General features: G+C 38.1%; 1 protein-coding gene across 1 annotated transcript in view; it reads left to right on the top strand.

The window, feature by feature from the left end:
* Positions 1–17,726, top strand: part of SERPINI1 (serpin family I member 1) — a 38,871-nt gene extending 21,145 nt beyond the window's left edge. Inside the window, exons 3-9 of the mRNA XM_042820806.1 lie at positions 571–801; positions 3,143–3,337; positions 4,293–4,497; positions 8,884–8,981; positions 14,796–14,882; positions 16,084–16,173; positions 17,437–17,726. Of these exons, the coding sequence (XP_042676740.1) occupies positions 571–801; positions 3,143–3,337; positions 4,293–4,497; positions 8,884–8,981; positions 14,796–14,882; positions 16,084–16,173; positions 17,437–17,513 (983 nt within the window). The 3' untranslated portion in view covers positions 17,514–17,726. The remainder of the gene's footprint in view (positions 1–570; positions 802–3,142; positions 3,338–4,292; positions 4,498–8,883; positions 8,982–14,795; positions 14,883–16,083; positions 16,174–17,436) is intronic.
* The last annotated feature ends 3,285 nt before the right edge of the window (positions 17,727–21,011 follow it).

Raw genomic sequence — 21,011 nt, forward strand, 5'->3', positions numbered from 1 at the left:
TCCTTTTGGCTGTGAGGGCAGTTAGATTAAAAGCCACAGAAACCTGATGCTGTCACTGCCAGAACTCCTCATTACCCAAGCAAATGATCCATGCTATATCCTGGGAAATTCTAGGCCTGTCTTAGTGAGGGAAACTCCGTGTGGGCCCTAACAGTCAGAACTGAGCACTGGTTTTTCTTTGCCAAGCTCCTGAATAACTGTTTTTTAGAACATAAGGGAAATCTGTTGGCTTGTGGTGGCAAAGCATGGAAGTATGACTCATAAGAATTTTTAGTTCCTTGATGTAGAGAGGATTACCACTGATTATCACTGATTATCACAGTGTCTGGCGGGGTTCAAATGGCTTGTTAATGATAATTGTAAGGAGTTGAAAGAATAAGCTCTAAATGTGTTCTGCTTTGCAGATTGTCTTCTCAGATCTGAAGGTGTTCAGGTTTCAGTCAGACTGCATGTGTTTAACTGCTGGATGTAAGAACACAAATTGGACTTCATAAAATGACTGTATTTCTAGTGCAAAACGATGGATTTTTTTCTGAAGTGCTCTCACTGAACTTGTATTTCTTCCCTCAGGTGAGGAGTTTGCCTTTCTGAAGGACCTGTCTGATATGGCAACTACGGAAGAAAGTCATTACGTTTTGAATATGGCTAACTCTCTCTATGTTCAAAATGGATTCCATGTTAGTGAAAAATTTTTGCAGTTGGTGAAAAAATACTTTAAAGCTCAAGTAGAGAATATAGATTTCAGCCAGAGTGCAGCTGTAGCTACCCACATCAATAAGTGGGTAGAGAATCATACCAACAGTAAGTTTACGTGGTTTCTATTTCCTGCAGTAAGCGTCTTTATTTCTGGAGTTAGGACATTGAGTTTTTACCTTTTCATCTCTTTTGTTTCTCCACTCATAAAGAGAATTGTAGCGTGAATCCTGCCACAGAAAAAATATGTAGCTGTCTGAAGAGAAGTAATGTTCTAAGTAGCATTAACCACTAAATCATATGGTGGGATCTGTCTGAATGTTTTCCAGTGAAATACTTGTAACATCTACTGAAGGAGCAAGTTTTCATTTAAAGTCTCTTTAAATTTTTAATACTGATTTCTATATTAAGTTACAAACAAGTGTAGATAAGTGCTATTGTTAAATGCTAAACTCTTATCTACAAAGGGATTATTGGCCTGTGCTTTGTCTGTGTGGAGGACTGAGGAACTGATAGGTACAAGTTATGGAGAAATGGAATGCTAATAAATACTGGAGGTTACTTCAAGCACAAAATGAGACCCTGTGATCTAATCTTTACAATGTGTGGTTATGAGATAACATGTTTAGAGAGTATTTGGTTGTAGAACTCTGACAGTATTTCTATAACAAAAAATGCAGTGGAAGGAAAGAAGTAAGCACAGAATGACTGGTATAAATATGCCTGTTTAGATCTGGTTGATGCAGACTTTAGGATTCTTTTAAGGAATTAGTAGATTGCCGTGTTGTACGTGCATTTAATAATCATAATGCTTTACAGGAAGCTTGCAGCACTAAAGCTGAAAGACATCTTGCATAATGTGTTTAGTTCATTTTTAAAAAGCATCTAGCTTTTTCTGTGGGGAAAATGGAACCTACTGTGGTGAATTCTGCCCTTTATCTCAAGCTGCAAAAATAGAGGCAATGGAAGTAATGCAGCAGCTAGCGCAGTGTTCTAGGAACACATCATCTCTGAGGGAAAAGCCAAATTGTTTCTTTTTCAAAGGGGCACCCAGATCTCATGCTTAATGCCTGCCACATCTGCTGACCAAGTTTGTACCCATCACCTTGAAAATAACTGAGCTAACAAAGGCAGCTGTTGGTCTCTTAGCATCAGGTTGTGATAGTAACAGTCCCTCAGCCTAATCTCCAAGCACTCGATCTCATTCCCTCCTGCCTGCCATTTCTGACAGAGGGCTCATTTTCCCATTAGTTAAGGAGTACAAGACAGTCAGCTTTCCAGTTCCAGCATGTTGAAAATGATGGGAAGCTCAGAGTAGAAAACAGCTGTCAAGGTTTCTCTGGCCAGAGGTGATTCTTAATGTATATCAGTGTATTCAGATGTGACTGAAAAGCTCAAGAGAAAATGATGTACTAAGTAATAAAAGACAAGCATATTCCTTAGTTTTTCTTTTTTCCTACTATAGAGTAAGTATGGGTCACATCTCATTTCTGGAGATGTTCTAGTTGGGATGAGGAATGAACAGTGACCCATAACAAATTTTACTGTATAATACACAAATTTTGCACCAGTTGGTAGGTGTCATATGCTCCAGAGAGCATAATTTGTATTATAAACAAGGCATTAAGGGAGTCATAACCAGACTGAGGAATGTGTTTAACACTTTCATGTGGTGTCAGTTAAAATAAATGAACAAGAAAGCCATCTGAAGTAGGCTGAAATTTGTCAAGAACACTCACTAATGTGGTCAGCCTGTCACATTTAGTGATCTCAAAATTGTTTTGTTGGAAAGGCAGCTGTTTAAGATGAGCTAAAGCAGGTTAGACTGTATATTCTCATGTGAATGACTTAGGAAGAGGAGTGAAGCAGCTGCCATGCTTAGCTGACATACCTCCCTTGTGCAGAGCAGACACTGTGTCTTTCGCTTGTGCTTTTCAAGTGCTAATGTGAGCGGAACAAATGCTGAGAATCTATATAGATTAGCCTTTACTAATCAGTGAGACACTACTTGATTAGAAACTGAGCACTTAAACACTAGCCCGGGTGAAGTTTCAATGGATATGCATATATGTTTCAAGCATCCACTTTTAATTCTTCTTTGGATCAGAAACAGAATGTGTAGATGATCTGACATGAAGAGAAAAATGCTGAATGTATTACAGCACCAGTGTAAATGGTTTGACTTTGTTTCTCCCTTGATTTAATTATGGGGTATATGTAAGTAGCAATACAGTAACAGCTAACATGTGATAGGAAGATTTGTGCACCTACACTGTGACTCTCGGTTTACAAACCACTGGAGTTTAATCTGAGATTTAATGAAACATTTGAATTGGAAATTACATGTTAGTGTAGCTTTTTATTTTGTTGCTTTTTTTTTTTGAGCTGCCTTGAGATTTGATTTAATGCTCCATTTGACATGAAGACTGACAGTTGTTTTTCTTCTTAGATATGATCAAAGATTTTGTGTCATCAAGAGACTTTGGTGTTCTAACTCACTTGGTTCTCATCAACGCAATCTACTTTAAAGGCAATTGGAAATCACAGTTCAGACCTGAAAATACAAGAACTTTTTCTTTCACTAAGGATGATGAAACTGAAGTGCAGATTCCAATGATGTACCAGCAGGGAGAGTTTTATTATGGTGAGTTGGAAATGCAACAGTTTAAATCTAGTGGAGGGATGCTTATTTGATGTGTTTTTATAGTATGTGCTTGTGTATTGTACCAGCAGCAATATATTTAATGACTTCATGATTCCTGTTTAGGTATGTTTTAGTGCCATATGATGAATTTCAGAATGTTTGTTCACTATTTTCTAAATTTTTTTTTCACAATTATAGAGCTATATCTGCTTTTTGGTGAAATATTATTGTTGTACTATGTTAAGTACTGAAATTAATAGGCTGGATATTAGGGAGGATTTCCTTATTGGGAGGGTGGCTAAACACTGGAGCAGACTTGCTAGAGAAATGGTTGCTCCCATGCCCCTCAGTGTTCAAGAGGTATTTGCATAATGTCCTCAGTGATAATTTCCAATTGGTAACCTGGGTAGTTTTGCTGTGACTTTTTTTTTTTTCTAGATCTCTTCTAACTATTCTAAATAGTGCTTAATATAAGGACACCTATCCATTACTGCCCTAGTAGTCCTAGATGAAATGAATTCTTCAAACAGAGCTAATAGTGGTTTTTCCTTTGAGCTTGAACTCCAAATGGATTCTATGGTATCTACTGTTGGCAATATTTTACTGTCTCTTCATTAATAAGCTGTCTTTCTGAAAGAAAAACTCTGCCTGCTTCCATGAAGGTCTTAGCTTTAACGACTTCTAGACTTTGCTCACTGAATGGAAGTTAGGTGGAAATTAGGTAACATGTTTGGAAGTATGGTTACCTACAGACTGATTGTGTAAGATTGCCTTCCTTAGGAAAGGAGGTATAAGACTTAAATCATACGATGAAAGAACTACAACTTTTTTTTACAGAGTAGAGGGTCAATTAACTCCTGTACCTAGTCAGCATTACCTACCTCTTATCTTTCTCATATCTCCACTAAAAATGAAAGAATGTACTTCTAATGGAATTTCCCTGTTTCTCTTGTAGGAGAGTTCAGTGATGGCTCTAATGAAGCAGGTGGTATCTACCAAGTTCTAGAAATACCGTATGAAGGAGATGAAATTAGTATGATGATTGTTCTTACCAGACAAGAAGTTCCACTGGTCACATTGGAGCCACTTGTCAAAGCCTCATTGATTAATGAGTGGGCTAACTCAGTAAAAAAGCAAAAAGTTGAAGTATATTTACCAAGGTGAGAATATGCTGCTGTGTCAGTAAAAGGGGGGAGGCTGCTGTGTTCAGTTGGGTTGGAATAGCAGTGTAGGTAAAAACGGGGCTCTTGACCAAGACTGTAGTTATGGAGCACCCACACAAAGGTGGCTGTGACAAGAAGATCTGGGGGTGTGCAGTGCTTAACAGTAGTTGTTTGAGCAACAGCCCAATGCTGCTTTTGTGTCCCTTCCAGGTATAAGCTCCAGGAAGGAGAATTTCATTAAGTATATCTACTCAGAGTGATGGCTCTCTTTTTATTGCAGAACTCATTATGGTTAAGTTCCATTTAAGATGGGAGCCATACAAATATTTTAAGCTTGAATTAACAAATGTTTCATTTGGGTGCTAATTAGATTACTATTTGCTGCTAATTCAAGAAGTTTTAACGGTACACGTAGATACAAATAGTTGAGTATTGAGAGGTAATTTCAATCAATGTCTTCCTTAGATGTTAGAGGGGTTGAACTCATTTTCATTAGAGGACCAGTGAAATTGGTTTGTTCGTAGACATAACCTGTATATGCTCAGAGGTGTATTTACTCAAACACACTGCTACCTTTCCAAGAATTTTCATCTGCCTCTAAATGTATGTGTACCTCATACTTGTTTGTTACTGAAAGTCAATGTGTGGTTCCATCATAACGGTCTTCAAAGGATTCATAATGATTTCATTAATTATATTAAACTGTCTATATAACAATATAGTACATGCTTTTGTACTTACTGAGCTTTGCTGCTACAGCTCGAGGCAGCAAAAAAAAAATAAACCATAGTGAAGCCTTGTAGTCACAGAAATGATTCTTGTTTTCATGTGACTTGGAAATTGGGGTTATACTGCACATGCAAGGAACAGGGCAAAATCCTTTACAGGGTGGGGAAACTACTTTTGTTAAGCTGTTTATCCTTTCCCAATGAAATGGTACATGTTACCAACAAATTAAATGGGGAGTCTTCCATCCCTTAAGCTTCTTTTTTATAACTGAAGTATTTTGCTGCCTCTGTATCAGGTGCTGATGCTTTATCTCTGTTTCTCCCATGTATGAGATGCACGGAATCCAGAGGTCTATCAAAACTAAGCTTCTGAATTTAGGAAGTTGAAGTATCTCAAATACATAAGTACTGTTTAAATTGTGTTAATGATCCTGGCCTTAGCTTTTTTGTTGGCAGTTCTAGTTTTTGCTTATTTCTACTTAACCTAAAGCAGGGAGTTCAGGGTTCTTTGTAGCCAGAACTTCAGACACGAGTTTGTGCCTGAGTTGAGGCTGTGTTTTTGTGTGGTCATAAACTGTTTATTCTGTACCCAACAATTCTTACCTTAGGCTAGTCTTCATGCCCGTCACTCTCATCTAGGAGCCTCCAGAAAATTGTTAAATGCTTTTTGAATTAAGGTTAAGCAAAGGCAAAACAGATACAACTGGGTTCTGATTACCTTCAGCGTTTTCCAGTTATGAGAGAACTCATGAACTTGAAATACCACACAGTAACAGTGCAATTTCCTATAAAAATTAGATTAATTGCACACTCCCAAGGTGTTGGATTTCCATTAGAGATTCAGAGGGGATCTGCAGGATTTTATCAATGCTCAGAATAAAAACTTCATAAATATTTTATGCTCTGACTCAGGAAGGCATGTTATGAAATGTGGCCTGCAGGCTCTGTCCACTGAGAAACTGAAAACAGCAGTGGAATAAAATTAATTTTTTATATCCTGGAAGATGCTATCAAATTATACAGTGAAAATTTCGAAGCTGTCCTAGGGCCTGAACACTAGCTGAGCTGAAAGCACAGTTAATCACAACATTATAATTTCTGTTTGCATTATGTGTGCAAATTACTCTTCTTAATAGCGAAGGAGGAATTTGAACAGAAGTGTTAAGTTATACTACTTTTTCATTTTCAGATCTGTTTGCAGTTTAACTCAGACAAAAACGATCAACAGTCTAATCCTATTTATTCAGAGAATTGAAACAGACCATGAATCTAATATTCAGAACTCTCTAGTAATGTATTTGAAGAACACAGGAAGAGCTACTACCTAATGACATTGTACCAGATCACCTCTTGAAGTCTGTCCCAGTATGCTTGGCTTTCTTCACTGACCTTCTCACTTCACGTAACTTTGAAAGGTCTTTGTTTATCTGAAAGTTTTCTTTCTCTCAAGAAAACAAACCAAAACTTTTATTTTTTTTTTTTTTTTTTTTTTTTTTTTTTACATTCTTTTGAGTCCTGTTCTGATGAGGTCAGATCTCATGGTTCTTGAGATGGTCACAGAAGAGAAACAAAGCTGTGTGCTGTTGCAGTACATGTAGCCAACATCTGCAGCCTGTATTTAGCCCTCACAGAAGGACCTTGCCAGAGAGAACCATAACCTGCCTTGATCTGCCTGGTCGGAACAACAGTACTGTGGCACTTTCTTGTTTTATTTTCAGGCTATTGAATTATGCAAGCTAGTTCTAGCACCTCAGGACAACCTTGCTGAAATTCCATCTGAAAAGTTGGAATTGATGTCAGCTGGCAGCTTGGTATTACAATACAAAGTTGCTTATTGGGCTGAAATTGCAATTCAGATCCTTAAGGCCTGTCTTCTAAGCAAGAAATTGTTGGTTTGTCAAATGGAGCCATTGCTTTGCTTCTTGTTCTGCAGAATGTAATATATTAGAACCAAACTGGGAATCAGGCATTTTTTGCTTTTTCTCAGGACTGCTAGCAAGCCTTGAAATTATAGCCTTTGGGATGAGTCACACTAGGCTGTAGTTATACTTCTACTGTATAGCTGGAAAGTGTGCTCAAATCCTCTTTTGTAGATCCTGAGCACCTAGGAACTCTACTGAAAACTCAGCTTTTCAGAAGAGTTGCATGGCCTCATGCAAGATGAAGCCATCTTTATTTTTCTTGTCTTAAAAGTCTAGCTAGAAGATGACTTACTACACTTGAAGCTTTACACAAAACCTGAAGTTCTGGACTGTTGTAATTGTGAACAATCATTCATTAAGGTAAAGGATAACAGGATAGATTTAGGTTGAATGCAAGGGAAAGGTCTTATACAGTAACGGTGGTGAGCAACTGTAACTGGTTGCCCAGAAACGTGGATGCTCAGTTGCTGGAGGCTTTCAAGGCCAGATTGGATGGGGCTCTGAGCAACCTGATCTAGCTGTGGATGCTTCTGTTCATTGCAGGGGAGTTGGGTGAGATGGCCTTGAAATGTGTCTTAGAATCATAGAATCATAGAATCACCAAGGTTGGAAAAGACCTAAAAGATCACCCAGTCCAACCGTTCACCTATTCCCAATAGCTCCTACTAAACCATGTCCCTCAACACAACATCCAGTCTTTCCTTGAACACCCCCAGGCTCGGTGACTCCACCACCTCCCTGGGCAGTCCGTTCCAGTGCCTGACCACCCTTTCTGAAAAGTAATACTTCCTAATGTCCAGCCTGAATCTCCCCTGCTGTAGCTTGAAGCCATTCCCCCTGGTCCTATCCCTAATGACACGAGAGAAGAGGCCGACCCCCAGCTCACTACAACCTCCCTTCAGGAAGTTATAGAGAGCAATGAGGTCTCCCCTGAGCCTCCTCTTCTCCAGGCTGAACATTCCCAGCTCCTTCAGCCTCTCCTCATATGGCCTGTGTTCCAGACCCCTCACCAGCTTTGTTGCCCTCCTTTGAACACGTTCCAGGGCCTCAATATCTTTCTTGCAGTGAGTCTTCCAACTGTGAGAAAGCTAGGATTCTCTAAAGCCTATGTTTCTAAGAATGCTGATGCATTTCATACCAGAATGTGAGAAACTTCCTCGAGTGTGTGACTCTTCAACCTCTTCAGATACTTTTGAGAACTGCCTAAACAGTAAAATGGCAAGAATCAGTTCTCCTGCTTTACTCCAGGCATAGGCCAGAATCCATCTGGACAGGGTATGTGACCGATTCTGATGCTGCCAGTGATTTGTCAGTCTCCAGCTCTCTCCAGATCTTATTTTAACTTAGATAAAATTCTTCTCTGGGAAATGATTTGTGATGGAATAGATATGTCATCAGGAATGTGGTTTGTATAAGACAATCCAGTTGTCTTTTGATGTTCAGATTACCCTTTTTCAAGCTGCTGAGGTTTGTATGTGCAGAGTTATGGTCAGGGATTGTACATCATACTAGCAGCCTTTAATTTCTTCTGTGTAAGAAAACATTGCAGCTGTGAAAGTAAACTAATTAGTGTAAGCATTTTTACAGGAAGCGTTGCTATGCTATACGACTATTACTGAACTCTTATTTCATGTTGTCTCAGTATTTCAGTTGTCATTGCCTAGAAATTTTAATATTCTAACCAATGTAAGCAGTTCTTATTAGTTTTTTGCATTTTTTCTTTCATTTTTCAGGTTCACAGTAGAGCAAGAAATTGATCTGAAAGACGTGTTGAAAGGTCTTGGAATTACAGAAGTGTTCAGCCGTAATGCCGACCTCACTGCGATGTCTGGTAAGAGGAGATGTGAGTGCTGAAATCATCCATTTCAGGATAACCAGTAAGATCTCCAGTGTGTTTTCATTTAAAAAAAAAAAAAAACCTGCTAGCAAACTTCCGATCTTCTGGGATGTTTTGTGTGATGCAGGGTTGTTCTCTATAGGAGCGTCTGAAGTGGGTGAGCATTGGAGTGGGAGGGAGTGTTTTTGATCTGGGAGAAGTCATTCTGAGATATCAAACTGAATCTTAAAAATGTGCAAGGTGCAGATCCATATTAGAGCAATGCGTGGCTTCAGTGCCTTCATAGCAATGAGTTCTATGCACCATGGTAGTTGTCATCTTTCTCCAGAGGCTATTTCTTCGTGGAATCAAGGGCTTTAAATACTTGTATGATTGGTTATCCCCACAAGTACCTTCTGTATGTAAGTGTGTCATGGTTCTATGTTTTCATGGTTTCAGTATTCCACATCAAAACATCATGTAGTGTACGGGCTATTAAAGTGTCACTGCCCCACGTTGGGCGCCAGAGGTCAGCACTGGGCTCCAGCGGCTCTGGGCGGGGAACATCAGCATCTGGAGAAGCCACTGCCCAGGCTGCTCTGACTCCTGGCTCCCCCAGTAATGATGTTTTGATGTGGAATACTGAAACCATAAAAACATAGAACCATGACAAACTGTAACAGGAAAGAGTTCTGAGATGGAAGTATGCATGCTGCTTGTCTATTTCAGTGCACTATGAACAGTTTCATTGAAATATCTAATACTTCAGGTGGAAAGCAGACATTCAAGTTTTTAATACTTACTGAAATATATAGGAGTGTCACAAAAGGTAGCTGTGTTGCTGTTGCTCAAGTTCTTGTGTGTAAGAAAAGCCTCCTTATGAGCAGTACATTTAGCATGGTCTGTCTAGACCTGTGGTGTGACAGACCAGGATGTTCTCTATCTAAAAACACATTACCAGCATGGGATGACTGATGTTCATGTAACTTATGCTTGCTTATATATGCTCTGTACATTTCTGTTCTGTGGGTTACTGTCTAAGCAGCCAGAGATTTGCATAGCTGATGGGAAGTAATTCCTAATTGTCTGTTTGTGGAAGCAATCATGCTGGTGTATCTTGTTCAAGGTAGTAGTAATGAAGTATGAAATGTGCAGTTGAAGCATTTGGAATTACATGCTTTTCATTTTTGCAAGTTAGAAACATCATTCATAGGTTATATGTAGCCTATTCTGCTATTTTGCTGCTTTTCCTTTTCCTGTGAAATTGTAAGGAAAGCTGGAATTAGCTAATGTGAAATGAATTTGCATAAATGAATAGTGCTTCCTAAGTAAATTTTCTGAATAAAAATATTTCCAATTTCTCTACTGCTCCAAAGAAAAATGAGCTTTACAATAGCTTCTCTATGTACAGTAAAATATTTGCTTGAGGAGAAATACCAGGGAGAATGGAAAATGCACAGAGCAGGTTGAACTCCAAGGCAGCGTTTGGTTCTTATTTTGTTGTATCTGAAGTATGCCTAAACATTGGTGAGTAATTCTGTAGTTGAGATTAACAGGAAGATTGGAACTTGTTTTAATCCATGTGACTGAAGTTTCATATTGTTGACAATTGCACTGTATAAAATCAAAATGTCATGTTTTGCATGAGTGAATTAACTCTGCCATTTAAAGAAGAGATTGTTTTTAAAATGAAGTGGTATATAGAAAACTCAATAGTCTTACTGTAGCATTCTGTTTACTTTTAAGAGAGCATGTGTTGCCAGGAAGCAGGTATTTCATACATTAAGAGTAAGAAAATATTATTGAAGTACTATCTTCACTGAAAAACACTATTGATGCTATGGAGATGATGTTTCAGGTAATTAAAACACAGTCTTTTTCTCCTTCTAAAAATGAGGGGAGAAGAAGGAACAAAAAACCATAAAGGGATATTAAGAACTTGCTTTTGCAAATAGCTGAATAGTGTGTCAGGTAACAAGGAAGCTGAGGCTGTTAGTTTACATGCAGGTCAGTGTTAGTGCTTTGGAAAGCCCAAATGCAGGTATTTGAATGAGAACTCCACTAATTTTAGGGAGAAAATAAGGAGACTTACGAGAAATTCTGTTGTTTAAAATAACTTTTCCCCTTCTTCTGTTGCTGTTGCCTTTGGATTGTTGTCAAGTCGTCTGTGATTTCAACAGCTCTAATCCTGTAATCAGATCAAGGCACAGACTGTTAACTTCAGTGAAATTCTGTGAGTTCAGTGGATACAAATGAAATTGGAGGATTGCAGAATTTTCCATGTTTAGTTTTTTACTTTTTACACTCAAATGGAAAAATGGATCTGGATGAGTCAGGTTTACCTCTCAGGATATCTGGATTGTGAGCAACCACAGATTAAGTATTCATCTAGGTGCTTGCTTTAGATGTAGTTTTCTTGCAGAACTTGTCAATTTGTGCAGGTGAGTAGGAGGATGTTCCTGTTTGACTATCTGGTTGTGAGTATTTGACTCACTTTCAGAAAAAAACAAACTTGAACAGATGTTATTTCCATCTCTGATTCTATCTTGTGGTCATAATATTCAGAGTTGAAACATAGTAAGAAACAAACTTTGAAAGAACTTCCAATGTTTGGGATGTTATAACTTACCCAGACTTGCAGTTTGAGTATCTTGACATTAGGAATTTCAGCAAGTTTCAGACTGCTGTGCTAAAGGTCAACTTCTCTTTCAAATGATTGTAATATTTTTTGCTGTTGTAGAATGCCTTAACTGGCAACTGCTTGTAAGCTCAAGATGACCTATGTTTCAGTGAGCTGTGAAGTGTTCTTAATGAATGATTTCACAATATTAAATAATAGGAAGAGCACCATCTCAGTGGTGCTCTCATCTTCACAGTCGTGACTGAGGTAGATGTAATTTTTCTGGGGCATCCTGAGCTAGGAAAGCCGATAAACCTGCATGCTGTTCTTTAAAATGAGACTTGCAGAGCAACCATTTGGCAGCTTTGAGTAGGAGTTCACAAGCATATGGAGTGTAGTGACAAATGAAATGTGATGCTAACAGAGTCATGTACATTAGAAATAAGCCCCAGATCACACCTATGTATTAATGGCTATCTAGGCAAGGGGCTTGCAGAAAGCCTAAACTCTGCGATGCCAAATCTTCATGGGGATTGTATGAGTAATAGTTAACAGAGCACACTCTAGGAAGTCTTGTTTCAGAGAAGCTAATAAAAAAAAAATGACGTGACAGGAAATGCTCAGGTAAATTTCATCTCTTCCTCTTTTGAAGGGAAAGACGTGTTGTGTATGATACTGAACTTATTCAGCCACTTGACAATGGCAAAACACAGCAAAGAGGTTTTCTCCTAGTGTTGTCCCTGCTCCCCATGTGGAAATGAACTCGAGGGCTGTAATAGCAGCAGTATAAGACAAATAGTCTAAAAGAAGGAAAACGGTATATGAAATTGCTATTTTCACCATCCAAGGACAAATATATCCATCAGAGTGAAAGGCAAGGAATTGGAACCAAATAAAGGTACTCTTATGGAAAACTTAACCACAGATATTTGGATATGGTTTGGGGTTATGAGATTGGGATTTAAAAAAAATGGCTTCAGCACAATTAACTGTCCACACTACATTGACTGAAGACTACTTATGCCTTCTGTGGATCAGAAACTTGTTTTAGGACATAAGGTATGTGCTGAATGAGAGGATGTTTTACTCTTAGGAGTAAGTTACACTGTAGTTTTCATCTGTGAGACTTATTTTGTACTGAATAAACGCTATTAATGTAACTGGAGGTTTTTCATCTGTTCCCTAGCCATGCACTACTTGCATTCTTGTCAACAATGTATTTTCTATACTTAGAACCAGAGTACATTTACAACCTATCTCATTTTTATAGCTGATGGTAAATGTTAGTAATATTTGTGTTGGCTGAGTTAGGGCTCAATTTCATAATAGTCAGTAAGCTCATTAGGTGGAGACTGATCTGTTAAGGTGCTGAGTGTTCTGGTTAGAAATATACTTTGGAGTAACATAATGCCACACTATGCAGAATTGAACATACAGGATTAAAATAGGGAATATTGCTGTGAGTATTACAGGTCACAGGAACAGGGTGAAGTACTGTGATAAAAAATCATGATTCAAGGGCCTGATTAGGGTAAGTGGAAAGTTTTATTATTAAATATCTAATTGTGTTTAAGAAAAGAAGCTCTGAAACAGCATTTCTCTGTGAAGGTTGCAGAGTTCTTGTTTTTTTTTTTTTTTGTTATGTCGTATTTAACTTAAGTGCTCAGTAGAGCTTTGAAATGTTCTCAAGCAAAAATAGCAAAACACAGCTACCCTAGAATAAAGAAATGTGCTGAATTGACCAATAAACTTACCAGGAACCCTGGTAACCTGACATGTTTACAAAGTCAGCACATGTGATGCTAGGCATGCAATTGGGATTAGCTTTTCTGGCTGCTGTTATCTTCTGTACACTATCACTTCTGTAAATGATCTGGTATGTCCTAGGTTTGTAGCAAAACACTTTTTGGAAACATGAGCCTTAATGTGTTTGTAAGAATGAGAGCTTTGCAGGATGACCATTTAACACTTATTGTTTATCCAGCTATTTTTAATAGACAACACTCAAGGTTTAAAAGTGCTGTTAATGTTGTTGTGTTTTCTGGTGGCGTTTTGTTAATTTTTGCAAGGGATGCAAAAGCTGAGGGGGGAATTGTGCTTAGTTTTCAAGATAGATTCTGCATGTCCCACATTCAAAGGCAGCAGTGGAAATTTTGTCTTAGCTCTCAAAGTAGCGTTGCTGAAAGCTTGGTTCTGATGCCTAGGATTTCTAGTATTTAGCAGTCTGTTATGGTTGGTTCCAAAGGTAATCATTTAGGGCTTCTGGTGAGATTTAAGGTCAACAGAGGAACTAGTTTGAACTAGCAGATCTAGTTTGGTTCTGAGTGCATGTAGCAGTAATGAGGTCTGGGGAGAGGCATCTTAAACTACTGTCTCTTGTGGATTTGGTTTGTTAGTGTTAGAATGCTGGCTGCACTTGTGGATAACAATTTAAAAAAAATCCTAAGCTTTCCTTCCTTACTCAGCCTTCAGCTGGAGATTTGGCTTTGAACAGTTTGTTAAGGTTCAGAAATGCAAAAAAGCATAGCTGTCTCAGTGGGGTGGCTAGATGAGATTTTCATGGGTAAGTTCCTGTTGAGAGCTTTTCTTCCTCTCTAACTGTTGTGCTCTGCCATTACTGTGGATTTTATGCAGGTACAATAAATGTGTGTCTAATCCTCATTACGTCTTACTGATGAAACTTAGTCCAACTGATTAAATGTTGTTATGTATTGCTTCCTGTAAGGTGCTGACTATTCCAGTAGGTCTGATCAAGGTCTGATCGTTTAGATGATGAAGAAAAATAGTGGAGCATTTGCTCACTTAAACAAGCGTAGGATTGCAGCTAAATTAGAAAACGGGGGAAGAAAAATGGAAAACAAGACTGAAAATAACTCTGTTCTGTGGTGATTTTTATTGAAGTAAATGCACTTAAAAGAAACTGAAGGTAGATAATGGCTACTGTATTGATGCTCTAGATAGTGCCATGGCATTCTAATGCATATAGTGTGTGTGTATATATAGAAGAGCAGTACAATCTTGAAGTGGTAACTGCTGTTAGAGGCATTGGCTGAACATGCTTTGTGCCAGTCTTATGCACAAAGCTCTTCATTTTTCTGGCTTGATATAGAAGGTGGATAGTAGTGCTAAGGTGCTTGGCTGTTTTCTTAAATTTTTCCACTCTTACTGTAGAACTGCTTGAAATAGGTATTTTTTTCTTTCCTCTCCAGATAATAAAGAACTCTACCTTGCAAAGGCATTTCATAAGGCTTTCCTAGAAGTTAACGAGGAAGGATCAGAAGCTGCTGCTGCCTCAGGTACCTGACTGAAAAGCAGAATGAAATCAAATGTTGTTCTATGTTAATTAGTATTTTAACTGTTTTGCTGAAATACCAGGAAGCTAACCAGTATGTCAAGGCAACACGACTACACTGGTTTTCAGAACAGAATTAGGGAAAACTTTTGTAACACTTACATACGGTGTGTTTCACAGTTTAGAGGATCCTATGGAAAGTCGTCCATATTTTGCTTCTGAATGTCAAGCAGATATGAACTGTTTGCTCTTCATACAACTTAAGCACTCCTCATTTTGATGTACTAATTAAAAATGGTCAAAAGCATTTGATCCAGAACAGTTAAGACAGAGTTGCTGCAGTTGCATTTTAATAAGCTCATTTAAAGAAACAAAATTGGAAGTGATAAATGGAAAAACCTAAGTTAAGAGTACTGATGTTAGGAGGCTGGGTAGTTTATTTACCTGGTTATCACATGCTTTTCCTGAAATTAAGTTGTTTTCTATCATCAGCTGATTTCTGTTTGTGCTGGGGGAAAAGATAGATGACTTCCTTGATCATAAATACCAGTAACTAGCTTGGGTTGTAACATTAACATGAACAGGGATTGTTGCATGCGTGAGTTTTTATTGTCAGTGCAGTGAAACTGTAAAACTAAATGAAACTCTGGGAAATAATGCCCTGGAGAAATCCATGTCTTGCCAAATAAAAATAATGAAAAGCCAAATCCCCCCTGACTCCTATTTAATTTTACCCTTTCCCTCCGCTTTTTTGAAGATTGAAGCGAAGCTGAAAGCTGCTACATCAGCCTATTTAATTGTTGCATTCTCTGTATCTGTTAAGTTACCTTTTCTATCAATTATCAGCTTGAAGCTGTTAAAAGAGGCCAGTAGCACTGTCCAACACAGTACGTCTTATTCTTACAGGGAGGCACAGTTCATCATTCCTTTTAAGTGGCTTCATTTTAGAAGTTGCTTCCTCAGCCTGGGAAATTGTATCACTCCATTTCTAATTCAATTCTATTTTTAATTTTTCTTAAAGGGTAAATAAACATGCCATTACTCTAAAGGTCTCCTTTATTTTTGGTTAAATTATTTGTGCTATTTCTTGGTTATGTTAAGTGCCGGAGTGCAGAACTTCACTGTTCATGAGCTGCAATGATGTTTCATTAAGAGCAGAAGAGAATGTGTAATAATTCTTAAATTTCTTGTTCTTTATCCTTCAGGTATGATTGCCATTAGCAGAATGGCAGTACTGTATCCCCAAGTTATAGTTGATCATCCTTTTTTCTTCCTGGTCAGAAACAGAAGAACAGGTGAGACTTTCACTCCTCCACACTTTGCACAGTGCCTTGTTGGGTATGAAAGAAAATTGCCTATTTCTAACGAATGCTCATGCTTATAAACTTTCCTTGATTTGTCTTGAAATAGAAATTGAAAGGCTGGCTCCTTCTGTGTCCCCCTAGTGTTTCTTCAAGGAAGACACCAAAATCTGATGTAATCCTGAATAGTACTCATTCTATGATTAAAGACTATGAAGGAAAACCTAACCTTTTTCATCAGAATGTAGTGTTATCCCTGAATGACTGCAATTATTGTACTCCATGAGCACTTGGCACTTGAGACCAATAAGCTGTGTTCCCAGTACCGAGTGATTTGCATAATGGACAGATATTAGTTATAATTCTGTTGTACTCTCAAAGTGTTCTGTGGCAGGCAAGAGATGAGAACAGCACTTGTAAAATGGGCAATGATTAAGTAATTCCTTAGTTTTCTATTTATCTTAATGATGTGGATGTGGCTGGGATGCAAAACGTTCAGCCACAAACTGTCAGATGTGTCTGTGCTTGAGCATCTTAACTGTTCTACAGTGCAAGAAAACTGTGATGGTTACCCTTATTCACTAGAATATCTGAAGTGCTTGTGCTTGGTAACTACTTCTAAACTGGTTTAGAGATATATAAGCAAGAAAGCTATAAATGGTGATTAAATAGTTGAGAAGTATTTGTATAGAGATTCTTATTGTGGGTTGCACAATGTGGAATAAATATTGAACCATGTCTAGTAAAAGTCTTAGTATGGTGGCTTTTGCTCACTTTAAATTCTGTGAGGAGTGTTATTCACCATTTCAGGCTGGAGAGGGACTGAAGTGGTTGGGAAAGTCTGGTTCATTTAATGTCTGCTTGTAGCTAGGCTAGCTGCATGCTTAGAACCCCCTCCAGCCTAGGGAGCTCTGACTACATTGGTGGAAATGTTTCCATGAGCCTTCATCAGAACTGTTGGAATTTAAAGTGAATCTGTTTTGATTTGTGGTGGGTTTTGAATCAAGGCTTTAGAATAAACTGAAGGGTACTGAAATGCAGACAGTGTCTGCTGTTCTTGTCTGTGTACTGTATCACTTCTGAATACAAAGAAGTCCTTATTCTCTAGTGTTGTTGATCCGTACAGTTTCATGGGTACCAAATTCTAACACAAATTCCTATAAAAATTCTTGACCACATGGTCAAGAACTCAGTATTCATCATCGTTTAACTTCAGCTTTTTGTGCTGATATCTTCCCTTCCTCCCTTTTGTCACAGGTACTGTGTTATTCATGGGGAGGGTGATGCACCCTGAAGCAATGAATACAAGTGGCCACGACTTTGAAGAGCTTTAACTACTGCCAGCTATAAAATGAGGGGAAAAAAAGCACATCAAGTTTGAATTTAATATATTTAAGGTTTGCTGTGTCCCCCCCAAGATATTGTTTAAAATGCTTTCAGATCTATGTGCAAGTCAGTTTCCAGAGAAGCTCACAGTATTAAAATAATGGTTCTGTTTTTGTTATTGTGATTGCTGTGTCCTTGAAATAAAATTGTGTATATGTCAACAGCTGTTTCTTGTTTAGTGAATTGTAAAGTAAAAAAATGTCTTGCAAATCCATAATTCCTGAATTGTTTACAGTGCAAAGACTCAGTGGATCAATGAGACAGGAGCACAATGTGTTCAGCTCTGAGTAATCAAATGGCAAACCGTCTTGATTTATAGTTGAACTACATCTGGAAAATGTAATCTTGTAATAGTAAACAGACCGCAGCGTGCTGTCTCAAAGTTAATGGAAGAATCTAAACCTAATGGATTCTATCTGAGAACTGTGATAGACTGTGTAAACTCCAACATGTGGCTTTAAAATGCTGCTTTCATGAATGCTCCTGCATGCAACTCCGCGATTCGCCTTCCGTAAGCGTTGATACCAATAAAATTTGATCGCATGAATATTTCAAGCTAGTCAGTGTAGAACAGCTGTGTATGTCCAAATTAAAATAGTTGAACAGTCACACTGTGTGAACATTTTTCTCCCCAAAAGCAGTTGTTATACTTTAACCTGGGCTTTACAGTATCTCACTTCAGGGATTTAGAATGATCTTAAAATAAAATACAGGAAATGTTTATTTTCTTAATTTAAGTGTCTGAAGATGTTTAGTTCATAAGTGTCTGAAGGACCAACATAATCCTTTTGTTCCCTAGGTTTTCATTGAGTGTTGGCAGACAGGAGAATGACTTACATCACAAGTAAATGTTACCTTGTGAACTAATTGTGATTTCCATTTTCAAGTTATCTCCAGGCAGGCATATAATTTTGTCCCTCACTGTGCAAACCATGAGACGAACAGAAGTTATTAAAAAGGTAAGAGAATAGGGGAAAAAAGGGTGAAAGGAGCTCTTTTGAAACAGATCATAAATACAGACTTCTAGGTAAGTGGGACTTTGGTCAATAGCAGTGTTGTCTTTTACATTTCATGGGAGTTTATATATTGGCTAATCATAACTTACTAAAGGGGCTCTCTGGTTTGTATTCAGTTCAAAACAGACTAGATACTGCTAACAAAGCTATTCATGCAAGGAGAACTTGCCAGATTTGACACATTGTTCACTCTTTTATCCTGCTGGTGCAAATCTTACAGGACAGGCTACAAAGTGATGAATGATCTCCATGGAGGCTGGTTAAACTGCCACAGAGAAAGGGCATTTGAGCACATATCAAGCCTTGCCTCCTTGACCTGTTTAGAGCTATAGCAGAGAGGAGAAATGAAGCCCCTTAATAGTATTTCAGGTACTTTGTTGATTCCTATTACCCATAGTATATATTAGTCTTAGTTCTGAGATGTTTTGTATTGAAATTTAAATTGTGATCTTAATATTGTATGGTAGAAAAATATATTTTTTGTTTGGCATTCCTTTTGCCTCCAGAGTAGGAGCAGGACTGATTTTAGCAAAGTGGAGGACTGGCCTCAGAGTAGGTAAATGCAGCTCCTTTGATGCAGTTACAGGAGGGCTGGTTGTACGTGTTAAGGTGATTTACAGAAAGCCATTTAATGCATTGAAAAGTAACTGGTATGCCAAGGATACATTTTCAACCTTCTCAGGAGCCCAAGTTTCATGCTGTTAAACACTTCGTAGCCAATTTTTGAGGTGCTTATTGAAGCACCTTGTTATTGTAGAGGCATTTATTATAGAAAGATGAGAGAAAAGCAGGTATCTCTCAGTTGGGCTTATTCCTAGTTCACTGAAAGTGCTTCCTGGCCAATTTCGTTGTCTTTACACCAGTTTCTTGCAGTGTAAATGCTCCTTACTGAGGAAAAGACTTTGAAGATAGACTTGAACTAAAGCTGTGGAATTATGGAAGGACAACTACCAGTCAGAAGGATATCAGGCAAGTGCACGTAGAGCCCTAGCAGTTAGTCTGAATGTAGGTACTAATTGGAATGAGGCAGTCTCCTATGCCAAGTCTGAGTCTGCAAATTGCCTTAATGGGCAAATTAGAAAGCAAGCAGTAACAGAAGTGCAAACACTAGCTATTTCATTTCATATTTGCCTAGTTCTAACAAAGTAGTTATTTCCTTTTTTTTGAAGATAAATGAATGTTTTCTGGTATATGAATGGGTTTACTACCAAATTATGATGTTTGCTGTATAGCACAAAGAATGCAGCTCTCAAACAATACTGATTTTCATTGGTACCTTAAGTGTTGTTACCACTTTGAGATATATAATCTTCCATTGTGTTTTTAGTCTAGATTTAGTCTAGATAGATTTTTGTGTATTCTTTTCAGAGGTACTATTGCTTCTGAGACAAAACTATCAATGATTCTTTCTGTCTTAGTGTTTTTATGGTAAGGGGGGTTTGTTAGTGTCCTGTATGTGAGTTTAGGTGTGTAGTCTTTAAAAATTTTGTGTTGGGGCTGTATCAAAATACATTCTTAAAGTCTATGGTTGTGCTGTGTAAGTGACCCATGATGTCTGATGCAGAGTGTCTGTTGCAACCCTGTGATGCAGACAGTTCAAGCACAAGATGAAATTCCCTGATGCTGTCATCTCTCTATCTTGCATTACATCTCCTGGAGTGCTGCTGGAAATGCTCTTGGGAGCTTCAGTGGGAGAAAGTACTTGCCGATCATTTTTGTAGCTGTGCTGGGACTTGAAGCTGGTTAACTAAAGTGGTAAGGTTATTTAAGTGTAAGATCTTGAGCAGCAAACATTTTTTTCTGGATTAGAACTTCATTCAAACAAAAGCTTGACATGTTCTACACAATAGAATTTCAGTGTTCTTCCAAGAGCAAATTTTCTTGATTTGGAACACTTGCTTGCTTTTAAGTGATTAACCAAAATGCACCCACCCACTACAGTTCACAGAAGAAACTGGAATGTTACTGAAAGTGGCAAACTTGTTGCATAGGACATTCATGCATGTACTACTTACTGGATGCAGTCAGCTCCTAGCTGTGATCTTTTTCTATTAGATGCAAGTGCTTTTCATTCAGATGCAGACTTTGATGTTACAGTAAGAGCCAAGTTTTGCATTTTGAATGTGATTCACCCTACTGCAGCGTTACAGAAATACACAAGCATGAAACTGGTCTTTCATGGGACTGGATGAAGTATGATATTCCTCAAGATCTTAGTGTTCTATACCAGAAACAGAAAAAGTTAGTCAACGTTCTTATGGCTAATTCCTCAATGATGGACAGAAGAAACCACAAGATGTCACTCTATCCTAAGAAGCCAAGAAGTACTTCCTTGTAGGGCAGTAATCCTAGGGGAATATTGAGAAGCTGAGTGTCCTGAGTAAGAGCTGGCTGTATGTAGGTTTTGGCAAAAAAAAAAAAAAAAAAAAA

This window comes from Centrocercus urophasianus, unplaced genomic scaffold (genome assembly GCF_019232065.1).
Source record: "Centrocercus urophasianus isolate 14NV4802_14NV808 unplaced genomic scaffold, USGS_Curo_1.0 seq_19, whole genome shotgun sequence".
Classification (NCBI taxonomy): Eukaryota; Metazoa; Chordata; class Aves; order Galliformes; family Phasianidae; genus Centrocercus; species Centrocercus urophasianus.